Consider the following 22549-nt stretch of genomic DNA (forward strand, 5'->3'; position numbering starts at 1 on the left):
TATAATCTTACTACAGATGCAATTAAAAGAAATATAATCTAAGCAATTAAAATGAGGTATAAAATAAAATGAACATTCAAACGTATTCATAAAAGTCATAAATTATTTCTAAGATTCAATATAAATTAATTGCAATTTAATATAAATCCAACATAATGTCCTTTCAAATTTCGTTATTCCTGCAAAAGCCTTTTGTATTTTGTTATTTTTAAAAAGCAGATAAATGTATAATCAATACAGCCTATTTGTATCGAAAGAAATGTATTGCTGATAATATTTCGAATGAAGCTTTCAGATATGTGCAAACCAATTATGAACAAAATTGACAACATAAAAGTGTATATCAATGTAAGTATTTATAACTTCAGAAAAGGATATGTTTAAAAATTTAAACACAGAAACTACTTTGAATTTTTGTCGCTAACTTTTTTCAGAACTTTTGTAACTTGGTCCGTTCCTAGTTATATGCAATCAGGTGTATATAAAAGTGTTCTATTTATCATTCGGTGGGTGAAGTTTTAAAATTGAAAAATCAAAATTAACTATGACGGGTAAATGTTCCAACAGAAAATCGAAATAAAATGAGCCCCGTTTTTAAAAAAAAATCATCTTTAAAAGGATTCTTTCCAGAAATTTTTCGTTCAAATTTGGATTTAAAAAAAACAATATGTTTTGTACAGAATACGAAAACAATTTGCTTTTTGATGCATGGGATTCAGTTGTAATGATTGTGCCATCAACAATTTGTTTATCATGATAGGTTTGATCTGAACCCACAGTTTAAATCTAAGAGTTAGGTGTCACTGCATGCTTCATGACTTATGTGTCACCCTCGATTGAATCTGCACAATTTTGTTATCAAAAGCTTCTATACAACCAACATTCATAGTGTACCATAAGATTTAATACCAACATTGTGTAAATAGCTTACACATATAATTTTAAAAAGATCTACAACACGCACCTGTTGAACAGTTTCAAGTTTGAAGAAGCGGTTAGAAAATTTGCCCCATTCAAAAGTTTATGTTTCATCATAGGCTTGATCTGCACATACGTGTCCACACGCATTAACATGGTAGTTTCACTACGACCTGCATTGCAATATATGAAGGTCTTGATAGGGGAGGGGTTTTGGGAAGGGGGTCCTTCATTTCTGCATTCTTTTAATTTTTAGGCCATTTTTCTTTCTTTTTATTCTTTAATTGTTTTGCCCATAATTCTCTATTCTTAATATTTCAGCACCCCATTATTCTCTATTCTTTATATTTCAGCACGCCATTATTCTCTATTCTTTATATTTCAGTACCCCATTATTCTCTATTCTTTATATTTCAGCACACATTATTCTCTATTCTTTATATTTCAGCACCCATTATTCTCTATTCTTTATATTTCAGCACCCCATTATTCTCTATTCTTTATATTTCAGCACCCCATAATTCTCTATTATTTATATTTCAGCACCCCACTATTCTCTATTCTTTATATTTCAGCACCCATTATTCTCTATTCTTTATATTTCAGCACCCATTATTCTCTATTCTTTATATTTCAGCACCCCATTATTCTCTATTCTTTATATTTCAGCACCCATTATTCTCTATTCTTTATATTTCAGCACCCATTATTCTCTATTCTTTATATTTCGGCACCCCATTATTCTGTATTTTCTTACTTTTTTTTGCCTACTTATTTCTATTATTTCTATTGTTTGTCATTTTTCTGCACTATGTGCCCACTATTCTGTAAACCCTTTTCAGACCCTCATATAGGACTAACTTGCACTGTTTGTGTCAATAACGTATAAATACAATTCCAAAGAGTCAGCAAAGAGTTGAAAGAGGACTTGTATCTTAGGGGATACATAGGGATGTCCAAATCAAAATCAAGGGCTTCGAATATAATGGGTCATATATGCACACTTTGTCTCGTTGACAATCATGCCGCATCTCCTTACTTTTTATATTTGAGTCTTTATAGATATGTACCAACGATAAATATATATATAAATAAGATGTGGTATGGTTGCTATATAGACAACCTCTAGAGACAAAATGACGTAAATATAGGTCACCGTATGGCCTTGAACAATGAGCAAAACCCATACCAAAAAGCAAGCTATAAAAGGCCCCGAAATGAAAAATGTAATTTAATCGAGAAAACCATAGGATTTAATTCAAACCTTTGTATATAAATGAGCCAATAAATAATTCCGTCACGCTGGCATGGAATCTCGATGGAATTTAAGTTTGTTGATATATTATGTATGTATATAGTATATAGATAAGAAGTTCCGTAGTATTAACTAAGCGTGCATCTATAATTTTATGTTTGTGCGAGAAAGCAGGTGGTTTCTATCTATCTGGCATACACTACTAATCTATGCTGCTAACATCTAAACGATGAAAATATGTACTAGTTTTTACTGATAATTGGCAAGCTATGCAATATCATAATTCAGTTGTTAAGTAATTGATATACATGGTATAAACCTTATTCCGAAATTAATATTACATGAGGCATTCTTTAATTAGATTAATTAATGACGACTGTCAAAGTATACATTATGGACGTTTAAAAGTACATGTTAAGAATATGTAGAACATATAATTATCTATTTTTGCAGATATGCCACACGTGACGCTTGAAAAATATACATTATTAAACCAAATTGTAAAGTAATTTATATAATTAAAAATTCCCCTTGCTATTAAATGAATCCGGCTCTAACGTAAAAACAATTCTTTTTCATCGAAATGTCATGGAATATAGACACTGCTTTTGATTTATCGATATACTGAGTTTGTTATTAACGTTATGACTGTCAATTATTCAATTGTTTTTCTTAGCTTTAACCAGGCCGTTGGTTTTCTCTTGAATTATTTCATTTTTGTTGTTATCCCTGGGCCTTTAGTAAGTTACAATACGATATGAGTTTTGCTCATTGTTGCGGAAGCCGTATTGCGACATGTAGTTATTTATTTTTTTGTCTTTTTTATCATCAAGTCTTTGGCTTGGCCTGCAGGAAAATAGACATATGAGCTCCGGTACCAAAGGCGCCCACTCTACTTCGAGAAAAGCGTGACGGTTCAAACATGTTTGAACTTCCATTCTATTTATACAAAAAAAAAACACTCAGATATGTTTTCTTTAATCTATTTTTGTTTGTTTGGTCAACACCTATATGCTGATAGACAGCCAAAAAATGAAAGTAAAAAAGCACAAAAATGTAGACATAGAAATTTTTTTTTTATATTATAGTCCACCGTTTATCCCTGGACAATGGAATATTGAAAACACAGGGCCACTTGTGTATACTTCCCTGTGATGTACAAGGTAAATAATATTCAGGTGTTTGCTAATAAATATATTTCATGTCCTTAATAAATGCACAAAAATGTCTTGCGTCTCTTATCTATTGCATCATTTTTATTCGCCTCTTTTGTTCTTAAAAAAAAACTCTCTTTATTTACCTTAACCTTGAACAATAACTCATAAAGTGCTGTCCTTAAAAAAAAGCACAAAAACGTCTCGTGTCTCTTATCTATTGCATCATTTTTATTCGCCTCGTTTGTTTTGTTCGTAAAAAAACTCTCTTGAATTACCTTAACCTTGATCGATAACTCATAAAGTGCATGTTGTAATATCAGGCGTATCAATGATACCAATGAGAACATGCAGATTGCAGTGTATTGTGCAATGTTCATAGAGATAAAAGACAGTATCATCTTAATAGTCATCATAGTAAATCGCAAGAAGTTGTGTTTTTTTTTATATCCTAATATGTTTTGTCGTTTTGGATAATTTTGTGGTAATTGATGACAGTTCTTTGATTGAAATTTCCTTCTCTTTTTTTTACTGAGGCGAAATAAGGGACATATTATATAGACACCGCATTTATGCGCCTGTCCCAAGTCAGGAGCCTCTGGCCTTTTTTAGTCTTGTATCATTTTTAATTTTAGTTTCTTGTGTATAATTTGGAGTTTAGTATGACGTCCATTATCACTGAACTAGTATACATATTTGTTTAGGGGCCAGCTGAAGGACGCCTCCGGGTGCGGGAGTTTTTCGCTGCATTGAAGACCCATTGGTGGCTTTCGGCTGTTGTCTGCTCTATGGTCGGGTTGTTGTCTCTTTGACACATTCCCCATTTCCATTCTCAATTTTACATGTCTATTATAAAAAACTGTATCTTGAACTCTAGATGGTTTTTGGTTTGTGTATTCTTGGGTTGCTTTGTCATTGGCGTACAAGCCACATCTCCTCTTGTTCAGAAGCAGGTGTAGAGAGAAAAAAAAAGCCTTTATAAAACTAATTAAGAATTCACTTCATATTTAAAGCATTTAAAATAATTCTAGTGGCCTATAGTTACTGGAAAAAGCGTGAATTTTACTTTGATAAAATTAAGAATGGAAATGGGGAGTGTGTCAAAGAGACAACAACTCGACCAAAGAGCAGAAAACAGACAACAGAAGAGCTCCTTTTATCCAGAAGCAGGCGTAGAAAGACGCCTTTATAAAAGAAATTACGAATTCACTTCTTGTTTAAAAAAATCGTAGTGGCCTAGTTTCTTGCAAAAGCGTGATAAAGCCGGTTTCAGCATAGATAGTTTATTATCTGATTTTATTCATCAATTTAAGAAATGCAAGTGAAGTTTAAATACTATCAAGTCGATACTGTCTGAATGATTCATGAAGCCATCAAGATGTGAATTGTCGAGACACTGAATTCACTTGATCACATCATCAGAATCATTAGCTTCAGAATACTGTTACTTTGATCATGGAAATATTACATTGATAACTCGATGCTTCTATTTTTTTTTTATAATACATGAAAAGAGGTTAATTTAGCGTGGTTTGGATCATGTAACTTTCTTCTCCATAATTTAGTTCCGTTTAAAAAAAATAACATCCATGAAGATGTCAATAGGGCAAAAAAAGAGAAGAAATAATCGGAAAAGGAACATTTTTAATATTACCTCTATTTTTTACTGTAACATTTCTCGCCTTTTTTCATCGAAAGTCACACACCTTTTGTATATATGACACTGAAAACATCCCTGTGACTGAAAGGTCAAAACGGATAATACTTTGGAAAAATAATGAAATCTCAGTAGTGGCATAATGCTTTCATCTTTGTTGTAAATATTGCGTACCAGACATGAGCAGTATGGAAAAAAATAGAATGCAGTGTCCAACTACTATGAATTAAGATGAGGGGTAGACATGGGGTCCTTGATTCCAGCTTTTCTACCCCAAACTCCAACGTTCCTCCCCCTAACCCCGCTTCCCTCCCCTTATCTCCAGACGAAAACGGTCAAATAATTTTTCCCAGGATATACCAATGTTTACTTCCCCTCTTCCCCTGGATCCCGCCCCTGAATCCCACTTCTTTCCCCCCTGACTCTCGCTTCCCACACCTCATTCCCATGTTCCCTTACCCTTGTCCACCCCTCTAAGATAGAAGTAAATGTATTTTATCTAAATGTCTCGAAAACCGCCGTGAACAGATGCGGATCAAAAGGGCGGGGTCTAGAGGTTCCGGATTCTAAATGGAAAGGGGCGGTTCCAGTCTAAATTTCCATATTTTTGTGATGACCAAACATCCCCGAAGGTCCCTGTGCGTCCAACAATAGGGAAACGACTGGTATGTACAAAAAAACTCAGATAAGACATCATCTGGTTCTCTTCCTTCCAATGTTGATTATTTAATGTTGAACACAGCGAGAAAATCCCGTACCCGGAGGCAGGCTTCAGCTGGCCCCTAAACAAATATGTGTACTAGTTCACAGAAAATGGACGTCACACTAAACTCCGAATACTTGTTCAATTGCATTAGAATATTCAATAAAATATACAAATATGCTATGAAGGAACTCAAAAAGCACTTTATTGAACAAAATCTCCCAACATATATATAGTTTAGCTATCACTGCTTGTTTTTTCTTCATTAACAAGGGCCTTTTTGTGCTCAGCTAAACACATAGCAAACAACAGCTTCATCTTTTCATAATAAAAGCAGCTTGTGCTCACATAACAAAAGCCATTTGTATCCAATCGGCATGATCAAGACAAAACACATCATTAACCTTTAGAAAGACTTGCCGACCTTAATTGATTTTACGCGAAGAACAAAAATTTGCTCTATAAAAAGAAAAATAATAAAAGAATTAATAAATTATGCGTGAAAAAGTAGGTGCACTTAACCTTTTACAAACAGGATTTGTTATCGAACAAATCTCTCTCACAAACGACATAAACCTTTCGTGGAGGTTAACAGGTATGTGTTTGCATTAGCTAAGCATTACAAAGGCTCTTACAATTCATCAGCCCAACACCAAAGGCGGTAGCAAAAGTCAACGTAAGGCTATGGCATTGCTCAATAAGCCATGATTTTCGGAAATCAAGGTACCTTTAATTGATTTTTAAACAGGTTAATGTCTAGTGAATCTAAATTATTTAAATTATGTGTCAACCGACGGTTAGTTATACACGTATTTTCTAACACTTAAATCTGTGTACACATCACTTGTGGTTCTTTGGTCGACTACTGTTGAGGGGACAATATGTTTATCTAAGCCAAGTCATTAGTTGGTTTTTGAGAGAGAAATAGATTCTTCTGAGCCAAGTAACGAAAAAATGAAAAATTGGGTGAGTAAATAGGTCATTTAAAGTTCATGTATTTCTTGTATGATATGTGTTTTTAAAAAAACCTACACTAAACTCTTACTAATATAATGAACCATTTCAAGACAGCTCGCTGTGAAATTTAATGATAAACGTTTTATTTACTCTCCCTGGCATTACACCTCAATAGAACCAACCATAATACAATTGGTTTTTTTTATTGTCGTTACACCTCAGTAGAACCAACCAAACAACCACAGAATTACTCCGCAGGTCATGTAAATTGTGTAAATGCCACCGTTCACGATGGGCAGACAACTCACGTCTATTGAAATTAAATATTCAATTTTCGGGGCATTTTTTAAAATGTTGAATATTAAAGAAAGATGCAAAATGTCGTCTATACCTAGTCTTTTTAGTAATTAATACTTTACCCAGTGCTCGGAGTACATAATTTGTACTCAAAACACCAAATCCAGTATTTTGATTGGTTGATTTCTGAGTCAGAGTACAATAATCGTACTCAAAAGTTTTATGACTGTAAGCCAAGGCCTCAGCAATCAACCAATCAAAATAATGGTGTTTCCGAGCACAATGTTTGTACTAAGAGCATTGGATAACGTTTTATGATCTAAAGCCAAGTCCGCAGAGTGGACACGTTAGAAGTTTGTCCTATCTATGCACATTCCCACTGTGGGTGGGTGGAAAAGACACAACCAACCAGACCTGAGTATATAAGTCGTGTTTATTTGTTAATATTCGACATATAAACAAGCTACAAGCTGTGTAAAGTACTCGCTATATGATAGCTTCTAATACCAAAGGTTTTGTTCATAAATGTTTACTTTCAGTATCTGGAAATATAAATAAATAGGAAAAACACGACATAATGTAAAATAATAATATTTTAAGGTATGATATAAAAATATTATCTATCTTCCTTAAATAAAAACGCAATAACGAAATCAAAATGCTGAAAAAGGGAATAATCAAAAATATAAACAGAAAGTTTACAGAAAAGAAATGTACGTCTTCGAAAAACTATTAATATTAAAAAGATTGATCAGAGAAAATTTTGACTTTTGATTTTAGGCTTAAAACTCAGGGTGTAGTGCAGGCAATGTTTTAATCCTTTTTCTCTTTAGTCCTTATGCATAAGCTTCCTATTCATTGTTGTGCATATTATCCATCATTTCCTACCAAAATATATCCCGTTCAAAGACACACCCGATTTATCGGTGTCCTGAACACTTTACACACCCTAATCGAACAAAACGGAGCTATATATATATTAGAAAGTCACTTATAAAAAGTAAGACTAACATACCTGGCGTTACTAGAATGATGGCTGTCACTATCAGAGCGCATACAATCAAAATAACTAACAAAGCTATAGCGATGCCTCTCCAGTTCCTTTGGTCTTGAGTGTGTCCAACAAGTTCCTGGAAAGGAAATAATATGTATATATAAATCAGGTCAGGTTTTCTTCATTCGTAGGTAATGATATAAAAATAAAAACCCAAGAAAATAAATCCGGAGGTATTTTAGTTAAATTTTCCTTTGAATAACGAGGGGGTACAATTTGGGTTTACCCACTCTTTTTTCTGTAGGTCCACTTGTCATTTCAAACATCTAATATTAAAAATGTGAATTTTGATATAAATTTAGCTTTGATTTCTAATTGAAATTCATTTATGGGTTTGACAGCATATTAGAAAGCAATTCCAAGTAAGAACAGAAAGAAAACCTCATTAGCAGTATTAAATGTTCAAACAGACCAAGAAGATAATGGCGAAAATGGCTTCTTTCCCTTGAAGATTTAGTTCATTTTTACTGTGTCTGTCAATAACCGAACCAAGAAAAACAAGGAAAAACAGGTTACAAAGACAGGTGCAGACACAAAATTAATGTGTATGCACTTGATGTGCACATTTCTAATTCTGTCAATACATAAATAAAGGAAGATATGATGTATGTCGATGGAACGTCTACTACAGAGTAGCATGTAGAATACAAAAAGCCTGAAAACTTACACATTTATAACTAGTTCATGATTTTAATGTTAACAATGTGCTGGTGCTAATAGTACCATACATTATGATTATACAAGTGAGAGGTTTAGCTAGCTATAAAACCAGGTTTAATCCACCATTTTCTACACGAGGAAATGCCTGTACCAAGTCAGGAATATAACAGTTGTTTTCCATTCGTTTGATGTGTTTGAGCTTTTGATTTTGCCATTTGATAAAGGACTTTCCGTTTTGAATTTCCTTTGGGGTTCGGTATTTTTGTTACTTTACTTGTATATATCAGTATGCATATATGTTAGCTAGACATTCATAGAAAACAGAAGATAGCTTTGTGTGAGGTTATCTATAATGCATAATAGTATTATTGTTGAAATGGAATATGTATAAACAAAATTTAAAGCGAATCATATAATCATAATACCGACATTTGTTTTACACAAATAATTCATTGTATGTTCTACATTGGTCGATGAAAGCGTACTACAAATGTATCTGTTACTGATAATCGACAAATCATTTCGATTTTTACAACATTTATTAAGGACAAACACTAGATTTTATATTGAAATATTAAGTGTAGGCTGACGTAGCAATTGTATTGCTAGAAATAACAATGCAGATAAGCAAATATAGATTGATGACAAAAATCTATGTCCGACGTCATAAGTATGCTGATGAACATGCATCTTTATAATGTTGGAATAGATTTGTCTGCAAATTATCCCTTTGATGTTATTTTTTCAGGTTTATATCAATAGGAAATCGATGTAAAACCTATTGTTAAGTGGAGGAACATATCAGCTCAAACAGTGCGGTATAGTGGTGGTTAACAAGATGCAAAGTTTTATTGATTCATGTTTGCTTAATGTCCAGTGGAAAGTATTTTATGAATGCATTACAACGGCTAAGAATGGATACAAAATGCCGAACTAGTTGTGTTTTAAACGAAACCAATTTTGATATTAATGATGACAACAGACACTTCAGAAATAAAAAAGTAACGAAACAGGTGCATATGCATGTAACCCTTTAATATATCAGTATTATAAATGATCACAAATACTCCCCTCAAAACAGGTATAGATAAACATAAGACAAAACAATAGTCTACAAAATACTATACCAAAAACTCAGAAATGAGCAACACGAACCCAACAATAAACCGACCGTGACCTCAGGTTTAAATTTCATGTTCGGTTAGATATCATCATTACTCTCTCCGTTGTCAAAGTAAAATTCAGAATTATTTGTATCTGTAAATCGTTTTAATGATAATCTATGAAGCCAGATTTTACGTAGATGAATTCGCCGTTACAGAATCTAATGTTATTGGTAATATTTTCAAAAGCGTACACCAAAACGCTGTGATATCCTAAACAGTAATGTGACGATTTGGTGTCCTTTAGATTCTGAAGCGGAGAATAATGGACATAATCATTGTTGAATTTATTGTTGAATAATGGACATAATCATTGTTGAATTTATTGTTGAATAATGGACATAATCATAGTTGAATTTATTGTTGAATAATGGACATAATCATTGTTGAATTTATTGTTGAATAATGGACATAATCATTGTTGATTTTATTGTTGAATAATGGACATAATCATTGTTGAATTTATTGTTGAATAATGGACATAATCATTGTTGAATTTATTGTTGAATAATGGACATAATCATTGTTGAATTTCACATCATGGTTACGAGAAGACGAAAATATACCACAATTACGTTGATCTTTTATTCTGATGATATACTTTCGATGATAGTTTTAAATGCAGTAAAACTAACGCCAATTGGATTCTGCCTATGCTCCCATACACATCATTGCATTACCTGTTTGTTATATGTTCTTGGTACAACAAGTATTTTAATTATTCATCCTCAATCAAAAAGCCAAACCATTAAATCATTGATTTTCCATTATCCAAAAGAAGTGTACATTTCAAAACGCAGCAGTTTTGATATGACTCTCTCTTATTTATAGAAGTTAGTTCAGTTCTAGTTGGTCTTTGGATACGAACATTAATTATGAAATAATCCTTATTGGTTTAACGTTGTCTCAAGCTTAACTTTCAAATCTATAAAGTAGGTTTTATGACATTTTCGATAGCAAGATATACTTTCCTTCCATTGAAACACAAAATGACCAATATTCCTTTTTTGTCCACATTTCCATATGTGGATTTAGGTTCAGATCAAGGCTTTTGAAAAGTGGGGTGGGGGAGATGACAAGCTCACGTTTGGAGTGATACTTGTAAAAAGTCTATGCATTTATCATATATGAGGATTTATAAGAAGAGCCGGGCCCCTCCCCTAAATTCGCCTCTGATATTGTACTGTATAGGACAAATATATTAATCCTTCTCTTTATATGGTAGTTAAAATATTCTTATATTAAGCTGCACTGAGACAACTAAATCACTTATAGGCCTTTCGGTAATTTAATCAAAGAAGAAAGAAAAACCAAAAGGAGCTTTCTGACTGACTAAAACAATGGTGACTGCAAACTATAGAACCATTACGGAGCAATAAATATACATTCCTATATGCAACTGAGAAATGCAAACTCTACAAGAATGAGTAAACAGAACAGTGCCACAGAGGAAAGACAAGAACGAGTAAACAGAACAGCACCACAAAGGAAAGACAAGAACGAGTAAACAGAACAGCGCCAAAGAGGAAAGACAAGAACGAGTAAACAGAACAGCGCCACAGAGGAAAGAAAAGAACGAGTAAACAGAACAGCGCAAAAGAGGAAAGAAAAGAACGAGTGAACAGAACAGCGCAAAAGAGGAAAGACAAGAACGGAAACAAAAAATTTGTACTTGATCTTAGTTTTGTGGTAATGAATATTGTGTATAGGTTTCATAATGTTTGGTTGGGGCAAACTTAAGATACAGAATGGAAACTTAAACTTTTGCAATCTTTCGATTTATAAAGGGGCATAAATCAATAATGGTTAAAGTGACACTACCCAAATTCAGCTTGATTTGTGTTTTATCAGTGGAAGTCAAAATTAAACATTGCATTGTATAAAGCATTGATTGTAGTTGATTCAACTATGATCATGGACAAAGGAAGATAACTCTAATTTTAAAAATTACTTGATATTTAGAAGAAAATAAAAATTTTGCAATTTTTACATTTATAAAGGGGCATGACTCTAGAACGGTTAAAGTGACGCCACCAAAATTCAAACTTGATCTGTGTTTTGTGGTAATAATCATTGTGTATAAGTTTCATAACATTTGGTTGAGGCAAACTTAAGTTAGATAACGGAAACTAAATATTTTGCAATTTTTCCATTTATAAAGGGGCATAACTCTAGAACGATTAAAAAGTGACGCCACCAAAATTCAAACTTGATCTGTGTTTTGTGGTAATAAGCATTGTGTACTTAGTATAAGTTTCATAACATTTGGTTGAGGCAAACTCAAGTTAGAGAACGGAAACCAATTTTGGGACTGACGTACGTACAGACGGACAAGGGTAAAACTTATTGCCCCCTACGCTACGGCGGGGGCATAAAAAAAATCATAGTTAACATTGGGTTTTACAAAAGCGGTAGAGTATGCTCGGGTTGTTAAACGTCTGTAAAATAATAATAATAGAATCTACAAAAATCTGCATTATCTACAGAACAATGCATCTAAAAGATGATATTACTTGTATATGTCTGACGAATTGGTGTCGTGAGTTTGACACAAACTTGACTGATCAGTGACTGATAGATGACTGCTGAATGATCGTTAAAATAGTAACGCCTAAGGTTGCAAGAACTTCTAAATGGCTTTTCGTTAGATCGTGATGAATAAAATTGAGAATAGAAATGGGGAATGTGTCAAAGAGACAACAACCCGACCAAAGAGCGTAGACATAAAATATGATTCATACCAACACATGATAAAAAGGCACAGTCAGTCCTCAAAAACAATATATTCTAAACGGTGAACCACCTTATTTTGAAACGCTTGTAAAATGAAAAATTTTGTTCTTTCGATTTTTAACTTTTAGCAAGGACGTATATCTAACATATACGTCCTTGCTGTTGGTATTTCTTAAAAATACATGTACCATAAACCAAGGATATTTCTGAGAACCGATATAACGGTAGTAAGATACTCTTTCATTGAACGTCTTTTGTTGAACTATCTAACTAATAAACAATAAACAAGTGCACAAACCTCATTTTCCAACTTTGCAAGTAATGTATCTGACAAAACCCTCTTTCTATTGTCATAGAATCTTTTCCCTCTTTTTGGAACATTAAAACTTTCCCCATCCGATTCCTCATTATTGGTATTGGCAGTGACTGCAAACATTCTACATGTTCATAGCCTCCAAACCCTATGCGCGTTCAGGTCGGAATAAATAATTCAAAACTCAGTAAAAATCATCCAGCGAAACTTAAATTAAACCAACTCTACAATATGTGCTACAGTATTTGTATATTCATTAGCTCGGTAAATAAAACGGTAAATATATCGAACAAATTTTAATTAGTTTCTCTAATCAAAAATGCTATTTGAATGGCGACCGTCATACAATGCAGGTCGTTTTATGTGAAATCGAACACTGCCATCAATTTTTATAAAAAAAAAATATGTTGTATAATGTTTGATTGGCAAAAACAATTTGTGTCATGCGATGCAGAACAGGTATAAATTATTTACACGTTTTATAAAATTCAGAACTGCTATAATAATGATGCATGGAAACACTAAGGTTTCAGTTTTGAAAATTAAAAAAAAAAAATGCTGTCTCACCAAAAGTAATGAAAATACAGCAAAATCCAGAGGAGTACGAAGAAGAAATTTAGATACAGAAAAAACCCGAGATCAACGCATGGTTGAGACAGATCAAAACATTACAAAAACAATCAACATACGTACTTACACCAAGATGTCGTTAAATGAAATTGGATACCCTACATATATCAAGTTTTTCAATAACAGATGATTAAATCGCTGAAAGACCCTCTTCCTAACTTATTGAAAACTATCATACTGTATTGACAATAATATCTTGGTGAAAATTAGATACACCAGTAGTAGTATATGATCATATACTACTGCTACTTACACCCATCCGCGCTAATGCCCTTAAGGTGTATTTAATACATGTACATTCATAGCAGACTCAGATGTGTTATATATTGCTATAAAACTGCTGGTGAACATTGTGAACGGTACCAAATTCTTAAAATATTAACAAAAATGCGGAGCAAAATGTTTTTTTCTTTTCAGATATACTAGGCCACATTCAAAATAAGCTGGTACTTTCAACATACAGTAGTGTTACTGAAGGGTAGTAACATTTACTGCAATGTAAATAAATGTTCATCCTCTCTCAAAAAAGGGATTTGCATTGGTATTCATCTTCACTTATATCTTTATGCTTCCCTTTAACGAATTTGATTTTAAAGGCCGATCTAATTCACATTTTGAGCTATTATAATCTGAACGAGTTAAGTCTTATAAGACCATTTAGATCTCAACATAATCTAAAAAGCCTGAACATATCAACGTTTAAGTATTGTTCAGAGCTTGATATGTTTTCGTTGTAGATTAAGTCAATCAAATGCTGTTCATTAGCTTTTTCAAACAATTCAGTTTGCAAACTGTTCAATGATTTTTCAAACAATACAGCATGTTGGTGATTGTACTGGTAAATAATAACTACCGTACAGTCTGAACATATTAGCCTGAACGGATTTTAATTGATTGCAATCGTATTATCCGATTTGCCACTCATTGGCGGATCGAGGGGTGAACCGGGGGTTGTAACCCCCTTTTTCTTGTATTTTTTTTGGTGTTTTTTTTTAATTATGTGAAAGTTTCCTGGTGACCTGGGGGGTAGGGGCAACTGGATACGTGCCTGCCAATGGATGTTAAGCAACCAACAATCAACCAATCAATCGTATTATCTGAACAGTATAAAAAGGTTTACTGCAATGGATAAAGTCTTTAAATTGACTGAATAATCGAAAATGACCTAATAATCTATTGTTCAGTCTTTTAAAAGCTTTTCCGATTAAAAAAAAGTTTTATTTCAAAATTGCTTCACTGCATGGTGTATGGTAAAGACACCTATCTCTTTGTTGACACCCAGAATGTTGTCTCTTTATGTCTTGGTTTCTCTGAGTCGTTGGGCTGCTGTGTCTTTAACACGTATCACACATCTACATGTATTGTTCATTAACGATTATAGTTCAGCTTCGTATGTGCTCATGGCACGCCTTACATCAGTTGGTTTCAATAAAAAGACAATTTGCCACACACTGAGAAATGTAAATCTTTCATATTTTAAGGGTCCTAATTTTTTTCTGTGTTGGGTTAGTCCTAAAAACTAGTTGGATACGATACAGAATAATCAATGTTTTGAGTTAGTTCAGAGTTTTCTCAGATAGAAAACATTATATTTATTCATTTCTGCGTGTACAGCATAAAAATACCGTACTTTATATAAGGGAATTTTACTGAATAGTTTAAAACACCGTTGATTTATTTGAAACATTTGTTTGAATTTTCTATTTTGGATCATTGGAGTGTCATATTTCTATTTTGGATCATTGGAGTGTCATATTTCTATTTTGGATCATTGCAGTGTCATATTTCTATTTTGGATCATTGGAGTGTCATATTTCTATTTTGGATCATTGGAGTGTCATATTTCTATTCATGGTAGAAACATACTCACAAGGCTACTATTGTCCAGAATATTTATAAATTCATCACGTCATTCGAGTGACATCGTTTAAATGACAATCAATTAGTATTTTTTTGGTTTAGTCTATTAAATTTAGACTCCTCAGTCAGAATTCGATAGTATAAGAAACATCACAAAATGTTGCGTTCTAAAAATAAAGTAAAATAACAAAAATACCGAACTCCAAGGAAAATTCAGTCAAAACGGAAAGTCCCAATTCAAATGGCAGAATCAAAAGCTCAAACACATCAAACGAAAACAAATGTCATATTCCTGACTTGGTACAGTTATTCATTGTCAATAGAAATAAGCAGATGTGGTATTAGTGCCAATGAGACAAATCTCCATCCAAGTCACAATATGTAACAAGTAAATAATTATAGGTCAAAGTACGGACTTCAACACTGAGCCTTGGCTCACACCGAACAACAAGCTATAAAGGGCCCCAAAATGACTAATGTAAAACAATTCAAACAGGAAAATCAAATATGTTTCAATCATTTAGACACAACTTCAATATGATGATGTTAGCTTTCAAATGTACAGATGATGTAAAAATAATAATAAAAAAGAAATTGTCACTTTTCAGCTAAAAATCATACATATTATTTTCTATATATAAAATTCCCAGAGATATTATTTATCACACCTAAGTCAGAACAAACATCATACATCATTGAAAACATGATTTGTCTATATTTGAACCAGACACCAACGACTGTAGGATTGAAGCCAGCTTCATGTTTCAAAAATATAACCATCGCATTAGCGTCACATTTCAAATAAAAACAAACCGTCATAAAAGTATTATATTTAGGGGGAAATCGTTTCATTTTGTTTGTAATTGAAGTTGTCTTGGGTTTGTTTTCACAGTGCCTGTATAGAATAGTATCAAACAGCAGAGTGTTTGAATGTTGTATTTTCTTTACAGTATGTTCGAAGGAAGCTCTGTGTGAGTCTTTCCCGTCTTGGAATCTGATTACTTTATTGAATGATGTACGTCTTTGCTATTCTAAGATACTAGAAGATGCCCGCAAAATCGCGGAACAATTGGGCAAGTGATGAAACAAAGAGTGTCTAGGGTGCCTGTGTTTACACACAAAATGGGGGGAGGGTCCGGACGTCTGGTGCCTGTTTTTACACATAAAAAGTGGGGACGATCACTTCGACACGTTCAACGCCCATTGTTCTGCAACTGAGTAAAAGGGTGGATGTCATTTAATTTGGCCAAAATTATGCACTTACGATACAATACAGGATCCTTATAGGCCTAAATGTCCTATTTTCTATCTTTCTTCTGACTTTCACTTAAGCTGGTCCTCTCAGTCGAGGACCAACTTAACTTTCACTTGGATTTCGCGGGCAGTACGTCGACTGAGCATGCGCGAAAGCGTTTAAGACACGATTCGATAACGGTCTCCGAATTTGGAAATTTTCTCAAAAATTGGCGTTTTCTGTGGAAAAAAGATTGTTTTAAAAGACAAATTTAAGAAGTACATAACACTACATTTATACGTCATATCACAAATATTTCCGACTTTGTATGGTTTCAGAGGAGTTGCGGCTCAATGAAATCGGTCTCTTCCTTTAGTAGCATATATAGATGAACGATCTGATGAGTGCTGTACGATTGTGTTATCTGAAGCTAGGAACGCTATGTTGGGTTAGTGCGGAACGTTTTTGTTGTCTATATATATGAACGCTCTGTTGAGTGAGTGTTGTTGGTCTTTCCATTCCAAAGATATGAACGCTATGTTGAGTTAGTTTGGAACGTTTTTGTTGTTTATATATATGAACGCTCCGTTGAGTGAGTGGTGTTGGTCTTTCCATTCCAAAGATATGAACGCTATGTTGAGTTAGTGTGGAACGTTTTTGTTGTCTATATATATGAACGCCGCGTTGAGCGAGTGTTGTTGGTCTTTCCATTCAAAAGATATGAAAGCTATGTTGAGTGAGTGATGTACGTCTTTGCCTCATTAAGACATGAACTCTCTATTGAGTGAGTGTCTTTACTGTAAAGTTCAACCGAAAAATTCACAGTAGTGTTGCTTAAATGGTTCACTGTAGAAAAGACTTCTCAGTACAATCAAGATGTGCACCGAAGCGTTGCCTTTTTGTTTGTTCATTATAGTCATGTTTATTAATTTTAAAGTCTGTCAGTTTGATTACGTTTGACCTTATCAATTTCATCAGACTATTGACCTTGTTATATCAATTATAATAGATGCAGAAATCATATCCAGAAATCATATCCAGAAATCAACGCCACTTTGCTTATTTGAATATTATACTAAAGAAATCGGATACGGGTCACGGAAATTATATTGAAATAATAGGGAATTTTGAAAAAAAATGTATGTTTTAACTTTAATTTAAGTGATAGACAGGTTGCGGGGACAGAAAATAAACATACACCATTTAAACGAAACATAATGACTGTCGTTGCAAAAATCAAGGTTCCTGAGCTATTTTAAAAATCGAAGCGAGAGGCTTTTAACATTGCAGTATAAAATACAGGCTAAAATGGCTGAAACGTCAAATTTGCAAACTTCGTGTTGAAAATTGGCTAACAAGGTCATTACAAAAACAGGTTGCGGGGATGAAACTTGAAACTTGAATGTCCAAAGAATAAGCAAGTCCTAACCTTGTATGTGTAGTCGTTGAACTCTAGGTTCGGCCACGTAAAGTTAAAATGCCCCTATTTCAAGAAGAATAAACTCACGAAAACACGAAACATTCACTAAATTCGCGTTCATTGTTTTGATTTTGACCGCCTGACAACTTTACGGACATATCAGAGTGATTATAAACAGGGACTCTGTGACGGGCAACTTATAATATCAGTGTTTTAAAGATTTTAATGATATCAAGCCAGTCCAGTTAACTATTATCACGTGGTACAATTCTCATTTACATATTATGAATATTAATTAGCAAAAGTACTACTAATTTCTTGCTATGACTTATAACATATTATATAACTGGTTATATAATGTACTTTTATTCACATCACGTGTTTATTACTTTTTATCTGTTATGTAAATGTACATTGTTCAGCTTCGAAAGTGCTCGTGGCACGATAATTTGCCACATTTGAAAAAAAAACCGAATCTTTCGGTCTAAAAAAGCTATGTGGATACGATAAAAAATAATCGTCGTCATGAGATAATTCGCTGTTTTCTCTGACCGAATACGTATGCTTTTTTTCATTTTGCGTGTACAACTTAAGAAAGACTGTGGATTTTACTGAATAGTTTAAAATACCAGTGATTTAGTTAAAAATGTGTCTGAGTTTCCAATTTTGGATCATTGGATTGCCATATTTCCATTCACAATAGACTCATAGACTAACGAGGCTAGCTAGTACATGTACCTTATACATATATAAATTCATCACGTCATTCGAGTGATTGACATGGTTTAAATGACAACCAATTAGTATTTTTTGGTTTAAAGTCTATTCAATATAGACTTGTCAGTCAGAAATTGGGAGTGAAAGAAACATACCAAACTGTTGCATTCTTAGAATAAAGTAAAATAACAAAAATACCGAACTCCAAGGAAAATTCAAAACGGAAAGTCCCAAATCAAATGGCGAAATCAAAAGCTCAAACACAGCAATGGAATGGTATTCCTGAATTGGTACAGTTATTCAATTTAAAATAGGTTTCAATTATTATTAGACATAACATCAATATGATGATTTTTGCTTTAATCATATTTTCAAATGTACAGATGATGTAAATAATAATAATAATAATAATAATAACAAAAAAATGCCCTACCTTCTTTTCATTAATTCTTTCAAAATTGACTGTATTCCGTTTTGAACAATATTTGATCATTTTGTTAATTTAAAAACAATAAAAAGTTACCACAAACACATATGTCCAATGTAATTATTTTCCATATATAAAATTTCCAGAGATATCATTTATCACACCTAAGTCAGAACAAACATCATACATCATTGAAAACATGATTTGTCTATATTTGAACCAGACACCAACGGCTGTAGGTTTGAAGCCTGCTTCATATTTCAAATATATTACCATCGCGTTAGCGTCACATTTCAAATAAGATAAAAATATTATATAAAGGGGAAATCGTTTTCATTTTGTTTGTAATTGAAGTTGTCTTGGGTTTATTTTCATTATGCCTTTATAGAATAGTATCAAACAGTAGAGTGTTTGAATGTTGTATTATCTTTACAGTCTGTTCGAAGGAAGCTCTGTTTAGGGTCTTTCCCGTCTTGGGAATCGGATTACTTTATTGAATGATGTACGTCTTTGTTGGTCTGAGATATGAACGCTCTGCTGAGTGCTGTACAGTTTTGTCATCTAAAGATATGAACGCGATGTTGAGTGATTGCGGAACGTTTTTGTTGTCTAAATATATGAACGCTCTGTTGAGTGAGTGTTGTTGGTCTTTCCATTCTAAATATATGAACGCAAGGTGGAGTGAGTGCTACGTCTTTGCTGTCTAAGATATCAACGCTATGCTGCAGCATAAAGACACGAACTCTATGTTTAGTGAGTGCTGTACGTTTTTGCTGTCTAAATAAATGAACGCTCCATTGAGTGAGTCCTTTACGTCATTGCTATTAAGTTCAACCCTCAGGTTCAACCGAAAGACGCACCGAATTAAGTGTTACATGCTTAAGTTGATGGTTCGTTATAGTATAAGACTTCTAAGTACACTCAAGAGGTGTACCGAAAGCTTGCTTTAGTTATTTGTTCATTACAGTCATGTTTATGAACTTCAAAGTATGTCAGCTTAATAACGTTTGACACTCGAGGTTTGACCTCATCAATTTCATCCGACTGTTGTCCTTGTTACATCAATTATAATAGAAAGAGAAATATGTATAACATATTATATAATAACATAATGTACAGTACATTCACTTCATGTGTTTTATTCCTTATCATCTGTTAAAGTAAATGTACGGAAAACGTGCATAATAATCACGAGTCAGTGAAGAATGTAATCAAAATCAAGGACAAAGATTTAGCTTGAGAGGGGGGTTAAGCTAATAGAAATAAAATAAGAAGACGTGGTATGAGTGCCAATGAGACAACTCTCCATCCAAGTCACAATGTGTAAAAAGTAAACAATTATAGGTCAAAGTACGGCCTTCAACACGGAGCCTTGGCTTACACCGAACAGCAAGCTATAAAGGGCCCCAAAATGACTAATGTAAAACAATTCAAACAGGAAAACCAACGGTATAATCTATATAAAAAACGAGAAACGAGAAACACTTAAGAACCACACCAACAAACGACAACCACTGAACAGGTTCCTGACTTAGGACAGGTGCAAACAAATGCAGCGGGTTTAAGCCATTCTCATTTTGGATTTTTTTTTTTTTATTGTTTTCAGAAATTTGAGCCAGGTTGTTTCATTTCAGAATATAAAACATCCAGCACTCGACATAAGAACTTTGTGATCTTTTATCGTGTTAGATGGGGTTGTGAGGGTCTTTAATGGGTTTCAGCTGATTTTGAAATTTATGTTTCACGAGATATGTCATGAAAAAAAATACTCGATATTTAAACCAGATTGATTTTGGGCGAGATTTAAATTAAATAACTTAGACAAATGTCTTGTAATGGGAAAATGTAAGCTTTTGTTTTTATATAAATAAAGTCTAAGAATATGTTGAGTAAACTGACATGGTTTTCATGATTGTGGGTTTCAACTGTATAGATTTTATCAAAGTTATAAGACGGTAGAATATAGGAACATAACCAGCAAATGTACAAATAAAGATCTTGAATATATTCTGATATTGAGATCTGAATTTTACTTTGGAAAATGTCTAGGAAGGCTTTTGATCTATTGGTGTTTGGAATAATTCATAAAAACATCTTAAACATTGAAACACAATTACAGCTTCAATAATGATATTGCTCCGACATCTGACGTTCTTTTTTAAGACTTTCCGGGGGGGGTCTCTAATTAAGAAGAACGTTTGACATCGGAGTAATCTTGGAGTACTTTAAATTGAGTTGTTGGTATTCCAATAATTCAATTTCTTTCAATGTCGATTTTACTATAATACTCTCATATCTCATTCTGTAGCAAACATTTTCAATATAATAGTTCTAGTTTTGTAATGGTATTGGATAACTGATGAAAATTTCACTGATAAGACCCTTCAGTGTAAAATCAAAGTCGAAGTAAAAGAGCAAGTTGTGTGTCTTTTAAAGACTGTAATAATAACACTATGCATTACAAAAGAACACATATTTGGAAAATAACCAAATATTGGTAAAATGAAGGCAAACATAAGTAATTAATTGCAAAAGACAAATCACAATAAATCAACCACTTAAGGATGTCTTAGGTGATATTAAAAAAAAAATGATTTTAAAATTGATACTTTTAAATCAGAAGAGCATTAGTTAAGGAACAAAATAAGCTAGAAATATTGATAAGTTATGGAGCTCCTTTTCGAGATATTTATTTTAAAAAAATGACGGGAAAAAGCTGACTAGGACTTTTACCTTATATTTGCATTGGTATTATTTGGGTCTCAAATCGAAAGAAAAGAAATCTAGAATCTGCTTAAATTTTGGCAAATGACCTTTTTATGGGCTATTGAAGCCTTCTATGAAAAGAATAATGGGTGTTATGGTGCAAAATATTTTACCCTGTATCGTGGGGAAAAAAACAAGGGAGTCCGAACATCTGACAAAAAAAAATCCTAAACCTGACCTAAGTATCTTTCAATATTTGATCAGTAAATCCACTGATACAGTTACATTTTTTTTACTCAATGCCGCGTAACTTAAATAATCAATTCGGCATTTAATTCCATCAGTATGACTGCTTCGTTAATCCATTTATTGATTGATTATATTGTTTAAGGCCACTTTCAGCACTCTTGGTTTTATCATGGCGGTAAGTTCTTATTGTCAGAGAAAGCCTGAGTACCCGAAGAAATTCTGGCCTTTGGAAGGAAAACTAGTAAACCTAATTAATTAAGAAATGGGTCGAATGCACCTGCAACGAGCAGGGTCCGAACTCTTGACAGGGTAGTAATCCCTGTAGACGAACAACTGTTTCATTAATCTAATCTATAGACTGTCTTTGTTGTTTTGAGTGTCGTTGGATTGCTGTCTAATAGAAATACACCTCACATCTCTTAGTAATAACTTCGAGGATTTC

General features: G+C 33.2%; 1 protein-coding gene across 8 annotated transcripts in view; it reads right to left on the reverse strand.

The window, feature by feature from the left end:
• Positions 1 to 22549, reverse strand: part of LOC127717606 (prolyl endopeptidase FAP-like) — a 229779-nt gene that overhangs the window by 44402 nt on the left and 162828 nt on the right. For 6 of the 8 annotated variants that reach the window (XM_052223319.1, XM_052223320.1, XM_052223318.1 and 3 more), the window contains exons 2-3: positions 7957 to 8071; positions 7475 to 7483 (exon numbers count right to left, since the gene is read on the reverse strand). In XM_052223319.1, coding sequence (XP_052079279.1) covers positions 7475 to 7483; positions 7957 to 8071 — 124 coding nt within the window. Of the gene's footprint in view, positions 1 to 7474; positions 7484 to 7956; positions 8072 to 12849; positions 13047 to 19158; positions 19580 to 22549 lie in introns of those variants that run through there. The other 2 variants (XM_052223323.1, XM_052223317.1) reach the window with 2 other exon arrangements.

The sequence above is a fragment of the Mytilus californianus genome, unplaced genomic scaffold (assembly GCF_021869535.1).
Source record: "Mytilus californianus isolate M0D057914Y unplaced genomic scaffold, xbMytCali1.0.p SCAF_10, whole genome shotgun sequence".
Lineage (NCBI taxonomy): Eukaryota > Metazoa > Mollusca > Bivalvia > Mytilida > Mytilidae > Mytilus > Mytilus californianus.